The 22,313-nt window shown below is 37.6% G+C and overlaps 1 protein-coding gene across 7 annotated transcripts in view; it reads left to right on the top strand.

The window, feature by feature from the left end:
- UBE2Q2 (ubiquitin conjugating enzyme E2 Q2) overlaps positions 1 to 22,313 on the top strand; it is a 59,185-nt gene that overhangs the window by 21,750 nt on the left and 15,122 nt on the right. For 5 of the 7 annotated variants that reach the window (XM_072739227.1, XM_072739224.1, XM_072739223.1 and 2 more), the window contains 6 exons: positions 850 to 906; positions 4,962 to 5,102; positions 8,334 to 8,418; positions 9,926 to 9,986; positions 10,736 to 10,826; positions 16,154 to 16,212. In XM_072739227.1, the coding sequence (XP_072595328.1) occupies positions 850 to 906; positions 4,962 to 5,102; positions 8,334 to 8,418; positions 9,926 to 9,986; positions 10,736 to 10,826; positions 16,154 to 16,212 (494 nt within the window). The remainder of the gene's footprint in view (positions 1 to 849; positions 907 to 4,961; positions 5,103 to 8,333; positions 8,419 to 9,925; positions 9,987 to 10,735; positions 10,827 to 16,153; positions 16,213 to 22,313) is intronic. The other 2 variants (XR_011997475.1, XM_072739225.1) reach the window with 1 other exon arrangement.

Here is a 22,313-nt window from a genome sequence, read left to right as displayed (position 1 = left end):
ATTTTGTTGCTTGTTGAGTTATATTTTTTAAAATGTGTCTTTTCTCTCTGGTTCTGACACCCGTAGTAAGAGGTCATCAGATTAGGCCTCCTGTTCCTTACCAGCTGTAGTTGGAACAAATACAGCAAGTATTTCTGGAAGGAAGAAAAATTCCACTAACTTTATTGCATTGCATTGTGAACTCTGCTCTGGTTCAGAAAACTTGCCAAACTAGGTATGAAGACCCTGCCTAAAATCCCGTCAGATTCTTTGTGAGTGAGTGGTAAATTGTACCCTGTAGAGAAGTATTCTGTGGTAGGTGACATGCTGTGAAAAAGAAAAATGGTTCTTTAGTGAAATGGTGATCATTTTATAATTTTTTAGCTTTGTGAAATGTCTACTTTCTAACATGTTTTATCTTTTATAATGTAAGGCAGTGGAATTATGGAAAGAATCAGGCCTTCCAAAGTTAAAAAGGTAGATATTTTAAAGAATCCATGGTTTGGGATATTTATTTCAAGTGAAAGAAGCTGTTGACCTTATATACATAGCCCTATACGTGAAATGTTTCCTTATTTTGAATTAGGATGTTTTAAATTTTTTTCCAGTTCTGCTTTATATTGGACTATTTGCCATTGTTATTCTCAAGGTATCTATTAAGTTGAATTGGTGAAAATTGTTTCATTTTCAAAAGCTGATAAATATGACTTGTCACATCAAAGCTGGATTTAAAAGTAAATATTCAACTTTAATAAATTCTGTTAGTGGAACTGTAGCGATAGAAGATTGATATTTTGTCCCTAAAGTCTTCTAATGTACTCAGTATGTGCTTATTCTGTGTGACCCTAGCAGATTCTTTTTCCTTTTCAGAATGGGACCACAGAAGAAGTGACTTCAGAAGAAGAGGAAGATGAGGAGATGGCTGAAGTAGGTATTTTATGTGAGAATCACCTTTTATAAATACTGTATCTTCATTTTTGAATATTTTAATAATGCTCTAATCTCCTTTATAAACCAGTGTTAATGTAGAATAATGAAAACCACATTGTATTTGAAATTTAATGTAATTTCTAAAATCTGGCTTTAGCTTTATTTTTTTTATTTTAAAGATTTTATTTGGGATCCCTGGGTGGCGCAGTGGTTTAGTGCCTGCCTTTGGCCCAGGGTGCGATCCTGGAGACCCGGGATCGAATCCCACGTCGGGCTCCCTGCATGGAGCCTGCTTCTCCCTCTGCCTGTGTCTCTGCCTCTCTCTCTGTCTCTCTCTCTCTGTGACTATCATAAATTAAAAAAAAAAAAAAAAAAAGATTTTATTTAAGAAAGGCACGTGTGCGCGCACTCACACACACACACACACACACACACACATACACAGAGGCAGAGGGAGAAGCAGGCTCCATGCAGGGAGCCTGACGTGGGACTCGATCCCGGGTCTCCAGGATCATGCCCTGGGCCGAAGGTGCGGTGCTAAACCGCTGAGCCACCCGGGCTGCCCTGGCTTTAGCTTTAACTAATGATATGTTTTTGAGCAAAATGCTTATTTGATTTCCTAGAAAATAAATGCTCTTAACATTTAGCATTAAAGTTATATTTACATTTAATAGTAATCAATATTTAACTCATATTTGGTTGTTTTTAAGAAGAACTATTTTCAAAAATTCTGGATTTAAATAATTTGAGAACATTTCAGGGACTACTCACTAGAAGTAATGAAGATATCTCATGTTGAAAAGTCATATAAGAATTTGGTAGAACAGATTCTAAGACCTTGACCTTAGGCCAGTTCAGTTGCCAGCCACTGATATAATTTGAGGTTTTCAGGCTTTGAAGCTTTGTTTAAATTCAGAATTCAGAGTGGAAGTCTGTGTCTACATTGATCATGTAAAACATATCTGAATTCCACAGTCTTGATTTTAAAAACTTCTTACGGTTTTTGGAGTTTATTTTTTAATTTTATTTTTCTAAGATTTTATTTATTTATTCATAGAGACAGAGAGAGAGGCAGAGGGAGAAGCAGGCCCCATGCAGGGAGCCTGATGTGGAACTTGATCCCAGGACCCCAGGGATCACACCCTGAGCCAAAGGCAGGCGCTAAACCACTGAGCCACCCAGGGATCCCTGTTTTTGATTTTAGAACCAATTCTAAATTAGTGCAAAAATCTTAAATTTAAATACACTTCTTAGGATGTCTTAAAACTAAAGAAGTAGTTGTGGTTTGTTCTGTGAGTCTGGGCACAAAATAATTCTTAACATTGTCCAACTTCTATGGCTTTTTTGGGATAGAGCTTGTTTTTAACATTTACGTGCAGTGTAACTTAGGTAGGATAAACTGCAGGAAAACGTTAAACCTTTCCCGTGGGTTCGGTATGCAATGAGGTTGACATTCTACTCAGAGTTTATGTTCTTCTCATTTTCCCTTCACAAGATAATATAAAGAAGGGATAGCAAGATTTAGGGAAATCTAGAAAGATAAGAGCCTGGACCTTGGAGATGTCAGATTAAGACAGATGAAAAGAGGATAAAAAGGCACAGAGCAACTTTTGGGCACGGTGTGTTTAGGTGCATTAGAGCTGTCTTTTTGGAAGAACAAGATTGATTTAAAAAAAACATGGTTTCCAAAAAAAAAATAAAAAAAAAAAAATAAAAAATAAAAATAAAAAATAAAAAAACATGGTTTCCTAGAAAAGCAGATGGCTAAAAGTCTTGAATTAGACTTTTAAAATAAAATAAACAAATAAAAACATATTTGTTGTGATTGTTGACAAAAAGGCCTTAAGCAAAGGCCAATGGGCTGAGAATGTTTTATAGAGATAATCTGCACAGAATAGAATTCATCATTAATACTCAAGTGGAGATTTAGGAGTAGGAATGTGGCTGAGTTTGAAGGTATAGGAGTAGGAGATTTAGACTAAGGGCATTTGTGAGAACTGAAGAAAATATATGTGGGATAGAACATTGGGGCTAAAGGGTACACATCAGGGGAGGGAGCTCCGTGAAACACAGAGTCATGGACAGGGTCTGAATATGAAAGAATTGTAGTAGGGGTGGAAGAGATGAGGGAGTCTAAGACCATTGGGTCTGGATGGAAGTGGTTTTTAAACTGGTCTACAATCACAGCGAATTTAGTTTCCTTAAAAAAAAAAAATGGAGATAGTAAGTATGGACTCTGTTCCTTTAGAGATTTTGATGGCTGAAGTAAAGAGAAGTTAAGATAATAGAAAAAGGAGATCCCTGGGTGGCTCAGTGGTTTAGCGCCTGCCTTTGGCCCAGGGTGTGATCCTGGAGTCCCAGGATCGAGCCCCACATTGGGCTCCCTGCATGGAGCCGGCTTCCCCCTCTGCCTGTGTCTATGCCTCTCTCTCTCTCTCTCTCTCTCTCTCTCTCTCTCTCTCTCTGTGTGTGTGTGTGTGTGTGTGTGTCTCGTGAATAAATAAAATCTTTAAAAAAAAAAATAGAAAAAGGTTAGAATTTTAAAAGTTCTGCATATCTTTCTTTAAGAGTAGATGATACAAGAAGGGAGGAAGGAGACTGATGTAGTGATTAAAGATGTTAGCCAAGGGCTATTATTCAAATTCCTCTTCTGACTTTTCTCCTAATTATAAGAATCAGGAGGTGCTCAGTACAGAAAACTGAGAAAAGGAAGAGCACTAAATGTCTCTAGCGTTTAATTGTTATTATTTCAGTATATGTCCTTCTAGTCTCTTTTCTGTGCTTATTTTAGTGTGATTGAGATTATATTCAGTTTTGTATTCTTTTTCATTGCATTATTTTTTCCATTTAATATATTTTATTTAACCTAATATATTCAAATTATTATCATTTCAACGTGTAATTGATACAAAACAAAGAAACGAGCTCTTTATATCTTTTCTCACTAAGTCTACCAAATTGAGTATGGACTGTGCACTTACAACACATCGGAGTTCAGACGCGCCGCATCCCAAGTGTTCAGCAACTGCAAGAGGCGAGGGTCTGCCCCGTTGGATAGTACAGCTCTAACTAGTACAGGCCCTGTGGTCGCCCAGGGGTGCCCAGTCCCCCAGCTCACCCCAGGGCTGTGTGGAATCCTCCCCTGATGGGTTCTCAGGTGTGAGTTGGGGCAGCTGCTCTGCCTCACGCCTAGGCAGCAGTCAGAAGCAGCAGGTGGGAACCAGCTGAGCACAGAACCTGGTGCCCACAGTGGCCAGCTCATCCACTCACCTCGCCACCACCCCCACAGAAGGGATTGGCATCCTGCTACCCTCACCACTCTTTTATTTCATTGTTGATACAGAAGAAACAATTATGCTTATGTTGGCATTTTAATGGTCTTCTAATATTCCATGGAATTGAGTTACCTGCTCTGGATTTTTTTGTTTTAAGATTTTTATTTATTTGAGGGAGAAAGAGTGACTACAAGTGCAAGTGGGAGGAAGAGGCAGATGGGGAAGGGAGAGGCAAAGAATCTCCCCACTGAGTGGAGAGCCTGTCCCTGGGCTCCTATCTCACGACCCTGAAATCATGACCTGAGCTGAAACCAAGAGTTGGATGCTTAGCCAACTGAGCCACCCAAGTGCCTCCCTGCTCTGACTTTTTTGCACATGCAGTTTGGGGGAGGGGGGAGGTTGTAGCTATAAAGTTTAAATAGGCATCTTTATGCTTGAGTCTCTGTTCACATTTTAAATTAGTTCCTTACAATAGATTTCTAGAAGTCGAGTTACTGGAACAAGATATAAATAAGCTCCGTGATACCTAATGCTTAAACGGTTTCAAAGTTCCTCTCAATAGATTTTTTTTTTGGTAACAATTATAGCTTAACAAATCTATTAAATATGCTTTACTCAGATTCTAGCTCTTAAACAAAATGTGAGGTACAGAAGGAGGGAACCTGAACTGAATGTGAATGCTTTTTTCTCTTCCCCATTCTCTTTTCTGTTTCCTATTAAATCAAGAATAATTGAACTTTTGGCATAAGCTTCAACAAACTAATAGCTTTCTTGTAGGACATAGAAGACTTGGATCACTATGAGATGAAGGAAGAAGAGCCTATTACTGGAAAAAAGTCAGAGGATGAAGGAATTGAAAAGGAAAACTTGGCAATACTAGAGAAAATTAGGAAGACTCAAAGGCAAGACCATCTCAATGTAAGTATGTGCAAATATCTAGAACCTGGACTTTGGGGATTGAGTAATTATAGGTAATAATTAATATAAAACTGGGCAGTTCATTAGGATAGCAGTCTAAGCTGCCCTCTCCACTTTCTCCTCTGTTGTACACTCAGCCATGTTTCGTCTACCTGCTGGGTTTTTGTTGTTGTTGTTGAAGTTTCTCATCTGTTGGTAGCTTTCTTCCATGTTCCTGTGCTTTTTACGTGCTGGAATTAACCTGCTACTCATTGTTATGGCTCCTTTCCAGCCTATTTTATGCTTACCCTTCTGTGAGATCTGTGTATTTAAATTCAGTGTCTTCTACAAAGTACAGTTTAAACTCTTCCCCACCAAGCTGCCCTCTGATCTCTTGTGCTCTAATGAAGCCAGGAGTATTTTTTTCTTTGACTTAACATCTCTTTTATGTGAAGTGGAATGGGCGTGAAATGAACAGTGAGTCTTGTAATAGACACAACTCAGTTTCCTCAAGTCTAAGATATGGATAATACATACTTTTTGGTTGATTGCTGAGAAGAATAAATGAGAACGATGCATATAAAATGTAGGGAAACGTGTACAAGTCTGGCTGTTTGCCTCAACACTTCCGACTTACTTAACTGCCTTCCATTAGAGCTGTTTATCCAACCCATGACATCTGAGGACCTTTGCTTTAGACACAGGTTCTCAGAAGCCAGGATTCAGTTACTATGTAGGGAGATGCCAGATGTTGTAAGGAGATAGATTAGTCTCCTTCTGTCTTACTGTATTAATTTAATCGGCAAATCTTTTTTTCTCTTTTTTAGAGAGTAATTTAGCTCTACTTATCTTGATTACCTAAAAAATCCTTGTAGCATTTAAATTAATGATTTACTTTCTGTCGTGATTGCTTTCAGTTTGTATATTATAGTCAAAATGACTATGAATTATTGAATATTTTTGCAGGAGAGACACTAAGCTAGGTACTCTACCTTCTGACTTAACCTTTGTAGCCACTTTATAAAATATTGTTCTTATTTATAGGTGTGAAACTAGGATTTAAACCAGTTAAGTAATGTATTCAAGGTCACAAAGGTAGGAAGTAAAAGCTTTGTGAATCTGCCACCCATCACCCAAAGTGTAGTGCAGACAGTAACATTTTAAATATTACATGATCAGATCTTTTTTTAATTAAGGAATTCTAAATGTTTTTGTTTTATGAGAAATAGTTGCATTCATATTTATTTTTTTATTAATATTTTATTTATTCATGAGAGAAAGAGAGAGAGAGAGAGAGACAGGCAGAGGGAGAAGCAGGCTCCATGCAGGGAGCCTGACGTGGGACTCGATCCCGGGTCTCCAGGATCACTCCCTGGGCTGAAGGTGGCGCTAAACCACTGAGCCATCAGGCTGCCCGTTGCATTCATATTTAGTCTTAGAATAAGATACTGGTACATTTTCATTTTTAAAGAAATCCCAACATGGAAAAGAACTGAAACTAGTTGCATGCAAGTGCAACTTGCATTATTTTTCTCAGTTTTTTTTTAAAGATATATTTTTATTTATTTATGATAGACATAGGGAGAGAGAGAGGCAGAGACACAGGCAGAGGGAGAAGCAGGCCCCATGCCAGGACAGGACTTGATCCTGGAACTCCAGGATGGCGCCCTGGGCCAAAGGCAGGCGCAAAACCACTGAGCCACCCAGGGATCCCCTTTTTCTCAGTTTCTTAATATGTAAAGTAGGCATTCATTATTGCATTCTTGCCTGTAGTTTAACTAATGAAACTGTTTTAGTTGATAGTGAAAAATGGTAAGGATTTTCTAGTATTTTCAAAATTGATGGTGACACTACATAACTATAAGAATAGCCCCCCCCCCAAAAAAAATTGGGGCAGCCCGGGTGGCTCAGCGGTTTAACGCCAACTTCAGCCCAGTGCGTGATCCTGGAGCCCCGGGATTGAGTCCCACATCTGGCTCCCTGCATGGAGCCTGCTTCTCTCTCTCTCTCTCTCTCTCATGAATAAATAAGTAAAATCTTTAAAAAATTTTAAAAAAGAATGGCTCAAATCAGGAACACGGACAACACCAAAGACAGGTGAGGATGTGAAGCAATAGGCACTCTCACTCGTTGCTGATGGGAATGCAAAATGGTACCGTCACTTTGAAGAATCCAGGCAGATTCTTACAAAACTGAACATAGTTTTTACCACGTATTCCAGCAGTTGCACTCTTTGGTATTTACCAAAATGAGTTGGAAGACTTATATCCAGACAAAAACCTGCATACAGATGCTTATAGCAACTTTATTCATAATTGGGAAGACTTGAAAGGAACCAGAGTATCCATCAGTAGGTGAATGGATAAACTGTAGTCTTTTCCAACAATATAGAATGTTACTCCCTGCTAAAATAAGAAATGAGCTGTCAGACCGTGAAAAGACGTGGAGGCACTTTACATCGGTATTACTAATTGAAAGAAACCAATCTGAAGAAAAGGCTACAGTTCAACTGTATGTTTCCAACAAAATGACATTCTGGAAAAGGCAAAACCCTGGAGACAACAAAAAGATCAGTGCTTGCCAGACTTGGGGTGGAGGGATAAACAGAGCACAGAGGATGTTTAGGGCAATGAAAATACTCTGTATGCTACTATAATGGTGCATATGTGTCGTTATGCATTTTCCAAACCCATAGAGTGTGCAGCACCAAAGGTGAGCCTTAAGGTAAATAATGGATTTTGCTAGTAATGATGTGTCAGTGTAGACTCTTCAGTTTACAAAATGTGCCTTCTGGTGAGGGATATTGATAATGAGGGGGACTGTGTGTGGTGGGAGCAGTTATATGGGAAGTCTCTGTACTTTGTCTCAATTTTTCTGTGAACCTAAAAATGCTCTAAAAAAAAATCCTAAAGAGAAAAAAATATTTTAAAAAATCAGTGGAGTTTGAAATAGGTTAATACTAAGTTCTAGGCTATTGCAGGAGCCCTGGTGATCTAGACTTGTGGTTAGACATTTTTTTGTTTGTTTGTTTTTCAGATGTTAACAAAGAGCAAATGAGTCAGACTTGTCCCCCATTTTATATTCCTATTGAAACTTCATAATCATCAATTAAACTTCTTTGATTTTTTTAAATGTCTAATTGTGATCTGTTTTTATAATCTCATTGTAAACCTTCATTTCATATTTCTATACCTGAAATCTTCAGTTATTTGACTCCATAGATCCTGGTAAACAGCAGTTTTTGTGTTGCAGGGTGCAGTGTCTGGGTCTGTGCAAGCTTCAGATAGACTTATGAAAGAGCTCAGGGACATATACCGATCACAGAGTTATAAAGCAGGTAAGGACTTCTGGATCTCTGCTCTCCTTAATGCCTTTTTTAATTTTCAGAGAGAGTAATACTTCAGTTCTTATAACTAGATAGAAACAGAAATGGTTATTAACTTTATTTTAGGAATGTAAAATGTAGATTTAATCAAGTTAGTGAAAGATGTGGAAGGTAAAGTAGGATGAGTTTACTTGGTCTTTGAATTTTTGAAAATGGTTATAACTTTTTTGTCTTCTTGCTGATGGGGATTAACTCATGATTTTTAGCTTCTGGGAAAGATATAAGTGATATCTGCTTTAGAAGGTAATTAAGATACATATATTATTGTATGAACAAAGAACTGTTGCTGAGTTGATTTTTCCCTTTCTAAAAAAAAAAATCAACTTTTATTGTGTATTTATGATATAACTTTAAAAATAGGTGGGTTAAGTTCATTTCATAGTTTGTTCTTTCTTACCCATTGTGACTTAAATATTGTGGAACCTCTAATTGAAGTAAAGTTCCCTTTTATTGTCACAGAGATTCTAACTGTATTGAATAAGGGAAAGAGTTGAACTTTAATATGTTTGAAGGTAGCTTTGTTATCCATTCAATAATTCTCAGAGTCATCAAATCTAAAACATTAGAGCTCACTAAAAATAAAAAACAAGTGAAAAAAATTCTGCTTTAGGGTGTTAAGGTAAACCATCCTTGTGTCTGAGTTATTAGAAGTTTTGGCATCCTGTTTTTCTTGTAAGAAATCTAAAAGTTTATCTGTAGAAATCCAATCAAATACAGTTAAGTACTTACCTATGGGTTTACTTTTAAATGTTAAATAATTACTTGTTTGTATAGCATTGTAGTAAAACATTAAAAATTAATAATCAGATACTATATGGAATTGGTTAAATTGTGGTATATCCATGAAATAAATGTCCATAGAGTTATTTTAAAAATTTACAATAGACTCCTTATATACTAAGTTGAAAAGATGCACTGGAAAGTTGAAGAAAGATTATAAAACTACATAGAGGGATTCCATTTTTATAGAAATACTTGCATGTATATAGAAGAGTCTTAAAGTACATTTGATTTTTGCATAATTTTTTTCTTCCCACTCACAATTAGTGGTTAACAGTTTCTCAACTCCTTAAAGAAGCCTTTTCATTGATGGCTTTAATTATCTGTTAAGAGCCTAAGCTACTCAGGTCCAATAGCAAAATATTTGCAATATAGCTTAGTTCTGTGTTTTAACAGCAAAATATCTAGATTTTATGGTTATCTAATGTGTTCATTTACATTGAAGTAATAATTAAAAAGATCAAATAAAGAGTAACCTAGGGGGCACCTAGGTAGCTCAGTTGGTTAAACATTTGATACCTGATTTGTGCTTAGGTCTTGATCTTAGGGTCACAGGATTGAGCCCCACATCAGGCTCCAGGCCAGTTTGGGATTCTCTCTCCCTCTGTCCCTCCCTGCACCTATCTCCCTTTAAAAAAAAAAAACAAAAAAAAAACATACATGTTCTGTATCTTTACAGGGATTTATTCAGTGGAACTCATAAATGACAGTTTATATGACTGGCATGTTAAACTACAGAAGTAAGTGACTCTTCTCTTGCTAACCCAGTCTTCGTAAAGATGGACTATCACAGTGGAAATCTTTTTCCCCCTGATTTGATGCCTCTATGATATGGTTTCTACTTAGAACTGTGTTTCTATAGAAATACTTCTCAGGTTGTTAAAATCAACTGTATCTTAGGCTAAAGTAAGTAAAGTCAGCAAGAGGAAGGAGAAAAAGGAGGACCAGCTGTGGGATAAAAGGTTTTATGGAGTTAGTGAGATAATTGGGAACTGTAGAAACAAGTGTGTTTAATAACCTAATTGATCATGATAATCAATTTACTTTTGGAATAAAGAATTTGAATACGACCTGCATATGTAGAACAGTTGTAGACAGATTTTTAGATTTTTGTTAATGATTTCCTTTTTCTGGTCTTGTCCGTGATAAATTTCTCTCCTTGAACCCCTTGGGTTATAATACAGTTTTAGAAGAGCAAAATAATTTTTTGAGTTCTGGAGAAAATTTATGTACTATGATTTTCCTTTAGAATGACTGCTAACTTTGAATCCCCTCATGGGCATGGATTTAAAAATACAGTGATCTTCTTGGACATTTAATCCCAAGGAGTCAGAGGCTATTGTGATTTATTTTTCCAGGGACCATATAGAGCAGTTTTATGTTTGAAACTTACCCAGGGGCTCTGTGTTAGCTCTTGAACTGGTTCATTTTTGTGGTTAGTAAGAAACCTCTCTTGGTTTTTCATTTGAATTGCTTTTGTGATTCCTAGGGTTGATCCTGACAGTCCTTTGCACAGTGATCTTCAGATCTTAAAAGAAAAAGAAGGCATAGAATATATTTTGCTTAACTTCTCTTTTAAGGTAAGAAAATGTTAAGGAGACTCCATGTGCTTCTAATGGGAATGTATAATTTTAGAATTGCTTTGGAAAACAATTTCATATTACTTGGTAAAGTAGAAGGTATTCATTCCCTGTGGTTCAGGAATTCTCCTCAGAGTATATACTGTGCTGGAAATTAACACTTAGGTACCCCAGGAGACCCATACAACACTATTCAGAGCAGTGTTGTTTATAATAATTCCAAACAGAAAATAACCCAAGTGTGTCTGTTCCAGTAGAATGGAAAACTGTGATATTCATATAAAAGGGAATAGAGCTATATGCAGAAAGGTGCATGAATCTTAAACACAGTGGTGAGCAAAAGAAACCAGATCCCAAAGCATGTTTTGTACAATTTCATGTATATAGAGCTCAAAAATAGGTAAAACTAAATTATATTGTTCAGGGCATGCATTCTCAATAGAGACAATATCCCCACCATTGGGGTGAAAACTGGCCTGTGGAGTGAAAAAAATCTTAGATAGGGATCCCTGGGTGGCGCAGCGCTTTGGCGCCTGCCTTTGGCCCAGGGCGCGATCCTGGAGACCCGGGATCGAATCCCACATCGGGCTCCCGGTGCATGGAGCCTGCTTCTCCCTCTGCCTGTGTCTCTGCCTCTCTGTCTCTCTTTCTGACTATCATAAATAAATAAAAATTAAAAATAAAAAGAAAAAAAAATCTTAGATATTATAATAGTTGGTGGCCTTATAAGGGGACACAATACAATACAATAAACAGTTAACACAGTATATCTGTGTTGGGGGATAGAATAAAATTTTTTTTCTAAAAAGCCTTAGTGGAGCAAAAATGAAAAGTCTGAGAAACACAGATTTATGGATTCAAACTTGGGTAGTTACTTTCAAGGAAAGCAAAGATGTGATTACCTTACAGTTGAGGATAGGGAGTACTCTGAGGTGAGAGGGAGGGAGTTGTGAGCTGAAAGGAATATCTGGGGATTTCTTGGATACTGGCTCTGGCCTGTTTTCACTAGGGTGCTGATTACATGGATGCATATTTGATAATATATAATGGTGTACCTTTATATGTTATGTACTTTTGAATTTATAGGTTATATTTATTATTTAATGTTAATAAAGGTTGAAAAATAGCAATGAAATTTAGATAAAATGTAGTGATTTAATACGAAATATGGATAAATGTAGTCTATTTTAAATCTTTGTTTCAAAAAAAAATAGGAACTGATTCTAAGGAGTTATATATGTGAATTCTATGGAGCTTCTTTTTCCGGTGTTAGATTGGGAAGAAAACATTTATGTAACAATTGTCTTAGATGTATATTTTTTCCATTTCAGTTAGGTAGACTTCAGTGCATTAGGGGCTGTGGAAGGCTTGAGGATATGAGGCATCTACATATAATCCACGTTCTTCAAGAGCCTGTATTCTTCCTAGGGGAGAAATCTGTGATGAAGGTCGTAGTGCTTTGGAGACCATGATGAAGAACCTGGGATCTTAGCCTTTACAGTAAAGACTTACTAGAGGTTTTTAGGTAGGGGCATGATTGATCTGTTAGGCTTTTTATTATTACTTTTTAAAACAATTATTATGTCTTCAGTATCCAAATAGGGTTTGGATAAGATAGAGTATATTTCTGGGAGACTAGTTGGGGCTTTGATTTTAATCTGGGCAAGAAGGAATGAAGGATGATGGTGGTAGGAATAGATGAGAATAGACGGGTATGAGGGTTTTTTTTTTTTAAAAAACATTTTTAAAAAAGATTTATTTATTCATTAGAGAGAGAGAGAGAGAGAGAGAGAGGCAGAGACAGGCAGAGGGAGAAGCAGACTCCACACAGGGAGCCTTGATGTGGGACTTGATCCTGGGACTCCAGGATCAAGCCCTGGGCCAAAGGCAGGCGCTAAACCACTGAGCCACCCAGGGATCCCCAGTATGAAGGGTTTTGAAGGAAGAAAGCAAAGACATGAAAGGGTACTTTATACTTGCAAAAAAACTAATTTTCTGGAAGCATCTTTTGCATGTATATATTTTTGTCTGGGGATATATCTTCATTTATGATTCAACTTTCTTCAATTTACCCAGATGTCAAATGTCTGTATTTTCCCTCAATTTTGTTATTATAGAAACTCTTGTGGTTGTCAGTTGGGTTGTCTTCCCAGAGAGTGAGTCTGGTATATATTTACTGAAGTTGCTAATGACTGCATTTTTATTGATTCGTATGTTGAAAAAATAAACCAGGACAGTAGCTTTTTGGAAAGTGTGTGTGTGTGTGTGTGTGTGTGTGTATGTATGTGTATTTGTGCAGAATATTCTAACGTGAACAGTCTATTAAATCATATTCCCACATGTCCAATACCAAGGTTAAGAAATAGAACCTTATACCTGAGGGATCCCTGGGTGGCTCAGCAGTTGAGCATCTTCCTTCAGCCCAGGTCATGATCCCTAGGTCCTGGGATCGAGTCCCACATTGGGCTCTCTGCATGGAGCCTGCCTCTCCCTCTGCCTGTGTCTCTGCCTCTCTCTGTCTCTCTGTCTCTCATGAAAAAACAAATAAAATCTTTTTTTTTTTTAAAGAACCTTATACCTGAAACTGATATAAATTGTGTTATAAAAAAAATTGTCTTTCTGTTTTTCATCAGGACCTTTGAAAGCCCCCTGTATGTCCCTGCCCTCTCACTTCTTTCTCAAGAGATCTCTTTAAGGGAATATGAAATGTTGACCAGGCAACTGAAAGACTTGTGGCTGCACTTAATGTTTTCATGGTATTTTCATAATCTAGATAGAACTTCAGGGAGGGGACGATCTGGAAGGTAAATAGCTGAAATTCTGTATTTGTCTTTCTGGACCATGACTCCCTGCCAGTTTGCTAGGGCTGGAGTATTTGTTAAAAGGACTAGGAATAATATGATTGCTCTGAACTAAGTGACTGTGGCAAACTGAACTACTGAGTTATTAAGTATCAGGATTCACAGATTTTGGAGGATAGTAGGTATGACTCAGAAAGAAGGATTTACAGGAAGGAGCGTCAACAGTATTTGTGGTCTCAGATGTCCATGGTGACAACTTGAAAGTCATAAGTAATAAGAGAATGGAGCTTGAGATAAAATATAACACAAGTTTGGGGATTGTGGACCTACTAGATTCGTCTGCAGCTTGGCTAATGTGTTATGCTGTGTTTTTTAAGGAGGTGGTGGTCTGGTTTTTCAAGCCGTATGTGAACTACTGAGCTGAATTCTGAGGTGGTATTTTGGGAAGGGGTTATCCAGACAAATATGGGTTCATTTAGAGAATAGGGGCAAGGATTTGAAAGATATTTCCATGTCCTAAGATAGGTGGTTAAACTGTAGGTTTGGAGAGAAGAACATAGGGATCATGAGAGCTTGTCTTCAACTATTTAAAGGAATAGTTATGTGGAAGCTTTTGTCTCGGTTTTTGATTAACGCAAAGCATGACATTAAAAACTAGTAAGTCAGACTTTAAAGAGATGCTTTTCAACTGAGTATAGGGAAGTGATAACTATGTAGAGCCATCTGGTGCCAATCTTTCAAGAATAGAATGTTCCTCATCATTAAAAGTATCTTGAAAGCCCAAGGTGTTGAACTGGAAACCTCATGATCCTTCTGAACCTAAAGATCCTCAGTTTCGGAGTTAGTATGCCAAGATAACTCAAATTTCTATGTTCACAGTCATCCCTATCCTCCCCCCATAACCCTTTAAGGAACTATTATTTCTGTAAAATATTGATTACTGAGTTCCCGGGTGTAGTTTATGGAACAGAGTCCCTCGGTCTTGATGTGGAGGAGTTACTCTGAAGAATTACTTAAAATGAAGGTAGTTCTCTCAGCCATATAGTCAATTAAAAACAGTTTATCATTTGGGATCAATATGTAAAGATTTAAAAAATAGGAGATTAAATGACATTGCACTTTATTTACCAAGCTTTGCATCTGTGTCTTTCATTACATCTGCTAAGTAGCTCACCTTTTATCTACAATTTATTTGGAAGTAGATTGTAATAATTGTCATTAAGTTGGCATCTTGTGTGGGTAGGTTCTCCCTTGCAGTAGAAATCTATTTGTCAAAATACTCATAGCACTTAAATCTTGTGAAGTCTTTCTGTTTTGGAAAATTCTCAGACATTCTCTCCAAATACTGCATCAGTCCCATTCTCTCCTCTCCTTCTAGGACTCTACATAAAATAAGCCTATTCAATACATTCACCTGTGTCTAGTTATTTTCTATATTTTCTACCTTTTTCTCTCTCTCGGCTTCATATTGTATGTTTTCTGGCCTGTGTACTGAATTTCTCTTTCACTGAATCTCTACTTGTGGCTAAATTCATCTGTTAAGTTTCAGAATTTCTATGTAATTCATTTTTGTTATTTTAGTCCTTTGCCAAGGTTTTCGATCTTCTTTGCTCGTACATATTCAACATAGTTATTTTAAAAGCTATGTCTGATGGTTCTATTTATATTTAATCTTGCTCTCTTACAGGTTTTGTGTAATTTGCTTCTCACTTCCTGGACGTGCTTGTCTTTAAGTCTTGTGTAACGGGCTATTTTTAGTAATAGACATTACAAGTGAAAAATTAGCTAATTTGAAGCCTTGGATGGTATTCTTCTCCAGAAAGGGTTTACATTTGCCCCAGTTGGGCACTAGCAACCAAGGATCACTGAATCGGGTCAGGGATTAGGTGATGTAAAGCTGGAATTCGGTGCTTGTCAGGGCAGTTTATCACTTGTCCTTCAGGATCCTGACCTTAAGGTGTGGGAGACTTTTCTAGGCCTCTCCTTGGCCAACCCCCGCTCCAATATCTACCTCCCCAACCTTGTGAGTGTGAGTCTGAGTTATACTGATCTTCTTGACCGCTTGTCTTCCTCTTCTATAATTGAAAGAAAACCCAAAGTGGGAGTGGGGTGGAGGGAAGAAAAGACCCTCTCTCTAGGGCTCCCTTTTTCTTTCGGATCTTGGCTCTGTAATTGTCATATTTTGTCCACCTCTTCTAGTTCTCGACTGGAGGATTCAACTAAGTTACCTAGTCTATCATGATTGGAAGGGTTCCTTTATATAGTTCTATTGCAAGTGGAGCCCCTTCATATTTTTCATGACTATCGAAAACACTGTTCTGTTTTGATAAAATCACTGACCTTGACTTCATCTTTATTTGCTTTGATTTCTACTTCATCTCATTTTTGATACGATTTTTGCTTTTATGACCCTCATCATCAGATAATAAATGCACACATTCTTTATAGACTGTTTAAAAGTCTTTGAAATAATACAGTGTTCAGGATTTTCTTAAAATGACTTAAACTTGCGTATTTGCTTTTTAGGATAACTTTCCATTTGATCCTCCATTTGTTCGAGTGGTGTTACCTGTTCTCTCAGGAGGGTAAGTTTCAGTAACTATTCTCTTTGATAGTGCGCATCAGAATCATTTGGAGGGCTAGCTAAATGCTAGGAGGCCTAGAATGCTGGCCTTACCCCAAGGCTTCTAATTCACTAGGTCTGGGATGTGGGCAAAGGCTGAGAATTTGCATTCTACATTTCTAAGATGGTCTCAGGTGAAGCTGATGTTACTAGTTTGGGAACCATCGTTTGAGAACCATTGGTTATGAACTATTATGTTATCAGTAAGAGTTTATTATGTCTCCTGTTTGTATATATTTTACCATTAAAAAAAAACAAATGTTTTTAAAATATAAATTGTGATTGAGGATTTAGAGAAAGATTTGAGAATGATTCTCACAAGCCTAATACCTGGAATAATCACAGAAAATCTCATGGCCCTGTGGACCTGGCCATCTAATTCCTTGCAAAGGTGGTGGTTTCAGTTTGGTAGAATAAAATTGTCTTGCATTTTTATTGAAGCTTGTATTGCTTTTTTGTTATTAAAAGTCTTATGAAAGATGGTGAAAAGATCAGAATTGGTACCTAGGTTAGTTATGAAATGTTCTGCAGGTCCTTAAATTAGGAGCAATTAAACTAATTAGAGAATTGTGAAATTGTAAATTGACCAATTCAACCTTGTGAGGTAATCCATATTATGGTGTAAGATCTAAAAATCTTCAGTCCAAAATAAATAAATAAATAAATCTTTAGTCCTTACTTTGATCATTGCTATTGTTGACATAGTAATAATTTCATTTAGATAAAAAATATGGATGGCTATAAATGATTAAGAGATTTCAAAATATTTTTGTCAATTCAGGATAAATATATAAAAATATTCTTATCAGATCATTTTGAAATCTGATCTAACTTTGAATAGCATAAATTTTTCATATTTTGTCATGAGAAATCCTAAGAAATTTAAGTATTTCTGATCTTCAGTTTACCATCTAGTTGTGGAGACAAAAACATGAAGTTGAATAATACCAATTTCAGTTTAAAAATCTGTTACATAGTTTCTCTTCATTGCTGTCTTTTTCTTTTGGGTGTTATTAATCCCATTATACAAATGAATGATTTGAATAGTAAGTCAGCTTACCCAAATAAACCTTCTAGTAAAATGTTTTTTCATTACACCAAAAGCCAACAACTAAAAGGAGATTAAAAGTAAGAAAATTAAAACTCAAAAAAATAAAAGGAGATTAAAAGCATTAAGTACTTCATTGATTTGCAAATGTGAAGTGTGGACTTGAGTTCTTTGAGGTTAAAGAAAAAGGGAGTTGCCTCCAGTATAGCGATCTGGGAAGACTGTGTCCCGCAGGTGGGATCTGGGGGTGGGGGTGGGGGGGTGGGCATTGAAGTAAGAGTGAGTTTCGCTGGTGGAGGTTGAAGGAAAATTATCTACATAGGTGAAAAAGTAAATATAATCACATATCTAGGAAAGAATGTGATGTATTCATAGCACACCAGACCAGACGAGTTTGAACTAGACGGCAAGGTGGGTAGAAGTCCTATGGAAGAGTTACATGAAAATGTCGTTTTTATAGGACTGTGGAGTGATGCAGGGCTTTTTGTTTTTTTGTTTTCATTTTCTTTTTTCCTGGTAAGCAAACTATGACCTGAGGGTATTGAATTTCTCTCTCGTTAGCTGGTTCAGGAACAGGAAAATACAGGAAAGAGAATGTTTTAGAAGGAAATATGATAACAATGGAAGAAGACAATGGTGTTCAGAAAGCCTAGAAGAATGCAAGGCTAGTTAAGAGCTGATGGCCCTGTCTTGGGGCATCTGAGTGGCTCATTCTGTTGATCATTGGACTCTGGAATTCAACTCAGGTCATGATCTCAGGGTCCTGTCAAGGACCCTGTCAAGGCTCTGCATTCAGCATGGAGGCTACTTCTTCTCCCCCTCTGCCCCTCCCCCTGCTTACACAGGCTCTTGCACTCATTCCCGCTGTCTGGCTTGCTCTGTCTCTCTCCCTCACAAATAAATCCTAAAAATAAATAAATGAATGAATAAATAAATAAGCAAGCAAGCTGATGGCCCTGTCTTAAAGTGAAGACACCCTAATTTGGTACCGTGGGAGTGGAAAGATGAATGGAAGGTGAGCACTAATGTGAAGCAGAACCGCAGTGACTTGGTCTTCATAGTCTACTGTTACATGATGGGGAGGACTTACTGGCTGATGAGAGAAGAACTAAAAAAGGTGAAGGCCTGATGAAGGATTGATAAAACACAGAGCCTTGGAACCTCAGGCTCAGCCTAACACTTAAGCACTGAGTCTGATGAGATTATTGAGCTGTTTTTGTCCTATATATGTTTTATCCTCCATCTTCTAGCTATCATCCTCTTCCTCTGTTTCTTATCACAGCCAAACTATTTTTTTAAAGATGTTATTTATTTATTCATCAGAGACACAGAGAGAAAGGCAGAGACACAGGCAGAGGGAGAAGCAGGCTCCATGCAGGGAGCCCGATGTGGGACTTGATCCCGGGTCTCCAGGATCAACACCTGAGTCAAAGGCAGACGCTCAACGGCTGAGCCACCCAGGCGTCCCCACAGCCAAACTATTTTTTAAATAACAGTTTCATTGCTTCGTTGTGATACAATTCACATATGCTAAAACTCACCCTTTGAAAGTGTACAGTTCAGTGGTTTTTGGTATATTCATAGAGTTGTGTAAACATCACCACTGTCTTATTTCTGAACATTTTCATTACTCCCTGAAAGAAATCCCGTACCCGGTAGCAGTCATTTCTCATTCCCACTGCAGCCCCCCACCCCCTGCCAACCACTAATCTCCATTCTGTCTCTAAGGATTTTCCTGTTTGGCACGTTTCATGTAAGTGGGACCATACAAAATGTAGCCTTCTATGGCTGGCTTCTTTCACTTAGCAAATGTTTTTAAAGTTCATCTACTGTAGCATATATTATTAATTCCACTTTATGGATGAATAATACTCCGTTGTATGGCTGTCCCACATTTTATCTATGGACATTTGTTGTCTCTGCCTTTGGCTACCATGAAGAATGCTTCTATGAACATTCACATGTTCTGATCTGCATGCATATTTTCATTTCTCCTTATATATACACCTGTGTGGAATTACTAGATCCTCTGGTAACTGTTAAGCTTTTTGATGAAATGCTGGACTCTTTTCCAAAGTGACCACCCCATTTGTACTCCCACAGAGACGTTTCTATAATCACACTCTTTGCTTCCTGGTTACTCTTCAGCCTCTCTAGTCTGGCATCAGCGGTTAATATTCCCGCCACTGTTGCCAACAGGGACTTCCATGTTGGTAAACTCAGGGGGCCCTTTTCAGGCTTTATCATATTTGATGATCTGAGAAATCAATACTGATTTCTCAGTAACATCGCAACATTTTTCTCTTGGCTGCTGGCTGTTTCCTCTTGGTCTCTTTAGCTGGTAGCTCCTTTTGCTCACCTAACTTCTCCATGTTGGAGTTCTTCAGAAATTGGTACTGGGTCATCTCTCTTTTTTCTTTTCCTTCTATTCCTGTGGCTTTTTTTTAATTGAAAGGTTTGAGATAATTGCACATTCACATACAGCTATAAGAAATAATAAAGATTCCGTGTACACTTTGCCAGTGTAACATTTCACAAAACCCCAACGGAGCAGGGAGCCCAATAGCGGGACTCGATCCCAGGACCCAGGATCATGACCTGAGCCGAAGTCAGATGCTTAACCAACGAGCCACCAGGCGCCCTGACACAGTATGCACAGTGTGATATTATGGTGAGACCCTGATACAATCCATAGACCTTAGATTTTCTGAGTTTTTCTTATAACTCATTTGTGGGTATGTTTGTATTAAATTCTGTATAACTCGATCGCCTGTATAGGTTTGTGTATCCACCACCACAGTGAAGGATATTGAAATTCGAAATACACAAGAATCTGTCTTGTCTTTTCAAACCACACCCACCTCCCTCGTATACGCCCACTTCTGTAACCCCTGGCAACCACTAATCTGTCCTGCATTTTTAATATTTTGCCATTTCAAAAAACATAGTTACATAAATGGAATCCTCTATTTTGGAATTGTAACTTCTAGGGATTAGTTGTATTTACTCACCCGCTTCCCTGGAGATTCATCTATGTATATGACTAGTTTGTTCGTTGTCATTGCTGAGCATTCCATGGTTTAACCAGCCACCTGAAGGACTCCTGGGATGATTCTAGGGTTTGGCTCCTGCAAAATGAAGCTGCTAGGAGTGCTTGTGTACACTGTTCTGCTTTCTCTAGGGTATGTGTCCAAGAGTGCCGTGGCTAGCTCATATTCTTCTTGTAGTATATTGAATTTTTAAAGAAATTGTCAAACTGTTTTCCATAGTGGCTTTACCGTTTTATATTCTTACCAGGGATGTGTAAGTGATCTAGTTTCTCCACATCCTTGCCAGCATTTGGTTTCGCCACTTGTTTTTATTTTAGCTATTCTGATAGGTAGTGATACCTCATTGTAGTTTTAATCTGCTTTTCCCTAAGGCATATTTCCTAATATTGAGTATCTTTCATGTGTTTACGTGGCAACTTCATAGACTCTTTCGTGAAATATCTGTCCACGTCTTGCCAATTTCTGAATTTTGGAAAAAATTTTTTAGTGTGGTCTACATAATAGTCCTTTGTTGTAATAGATGGTTTTTAATTTCTCCCAGTATGTACCTTCATTTTGTCTTCCTAACAAAATCTTTTGTAGAGCAAAGGTTTTTAGTTTATCTATTTAAATTGAGATGTAGTTGATATATAATATCGTTGGTTTTGGATGTACAACCTAGTGATTTGCCAGTTTTAAGCATCAGAAAGTGCATACTGTGTCAGGGCACCTGGGTGGCTCAGTTGGTTAAGCGTCTGACTTCGGCTCAGGTCATGATCCTGGGTCCTGGGATCGAGTCCCGTTATTGGGCTCCCTGCTCCGTCGGGAGTCTGCTTCTCCCTCTGACCCTGCTTGTGCTGTCAAATAAATAAAATCTTAAAAGAAATAAAATGCATACTGTAATAACTGTAGTTACCATCTGTCACCATACAAAGTTATCACAATAGTATTAACCATATTCCCTATGCCGTACTTTTCATCCCTGTGGCTTATTTTGTAACTAACTGGAAGTTTGTACCTGTTAATCCTCTTCACCTATCCCCCCCCCCCCCCTTCACCACCTTCCCCCTACTTATTGGCCTGGCAACCATGAATCTGTTGTCTGTATTTTTTTGCTGTTTGTTCATTTGTTTTTTAGGTTCCACATAGAAGCGAAATTGTGTGGTATTTGTCTTTCACTTTTCTTATTTCACTTAGCATAATACCCCAGGCCTGTCCTTATTAACGAATGGCAGGATCTCATTCCTTTTTAAAGCTGAATGATATTCCACTGTGTGTGTGTGTGTGTTTGTGTGTGTGTGTGTGTGTGTGTGTGTGTACACACCCAGAGGTGGAATTACTAGATCATATGGTAATTCTCTTCTTAGTTTTTTGAGGAACCTCATACTCTTTTCCACAGTGGCTACCAATTAACCTTCCCACCAACAGTGCATGAGGGTTCCCTTTCTCTACATCCTAGCCAACACTTGTTGTTTCTTATCTTTTTGATACTAGTCATTCTGACTGGTGTGAGTGGATACATAATTGTGGTTTAGATTTGCATTTTCCTGATGACTAGTGTTGCACTTCTTTTCATATGTCTGTTGACCATCTGTATGCCTTCTTTGGAAAAATGTCTAGTTAGGTTCTACACTGCTTTTTAAATTGGATTGTTAGAATTTTTGGTGTTGAGTTTTATGCATTCTTTATATATCTTGGATATTAACCCCTTACTGCATATATCATTTGTGAGTGTCTTTCCCATGCGGTAAGTTGCCTTTTTGTTTTATTGATGGTTTCCTTTGCTGTGCAAAAGCTTTTCAGTTTGGTGTAGTCCCAATTGTTTACTTTTGCTTTTGTTTCCTTTGCCTGGGGGACATATCCAGGAAAATATTGTTAAGGGTGGTTTATAAGAGTTTACTGCCTATGTTTTCTTTTAGGAGTTTTATGGTTTCAGATCTTAAAATTAGGTCTTTAATCTATTTTGAGTTTATTTTTGTGTATGAT

The sequence above is a fragment of the Vulpes vulpes genome, chromosome 15 (assembly GCF_048418805.1).
Source record: "Vulpes vulpes isolate BD-2025 chromosome 15, VulVul3, whole genome shotgun sequence".
Lineage (NCBI taxonomy): Eukaryota > Metazoa > Chordata > Mammalia > Carnivora > Canidae > Vulpes > Vulpes vulpes.
Note: the sequence above shows the minus strand (reverse complement) of the source record. Positions and strands in the feature narration are given on the sequence as shown.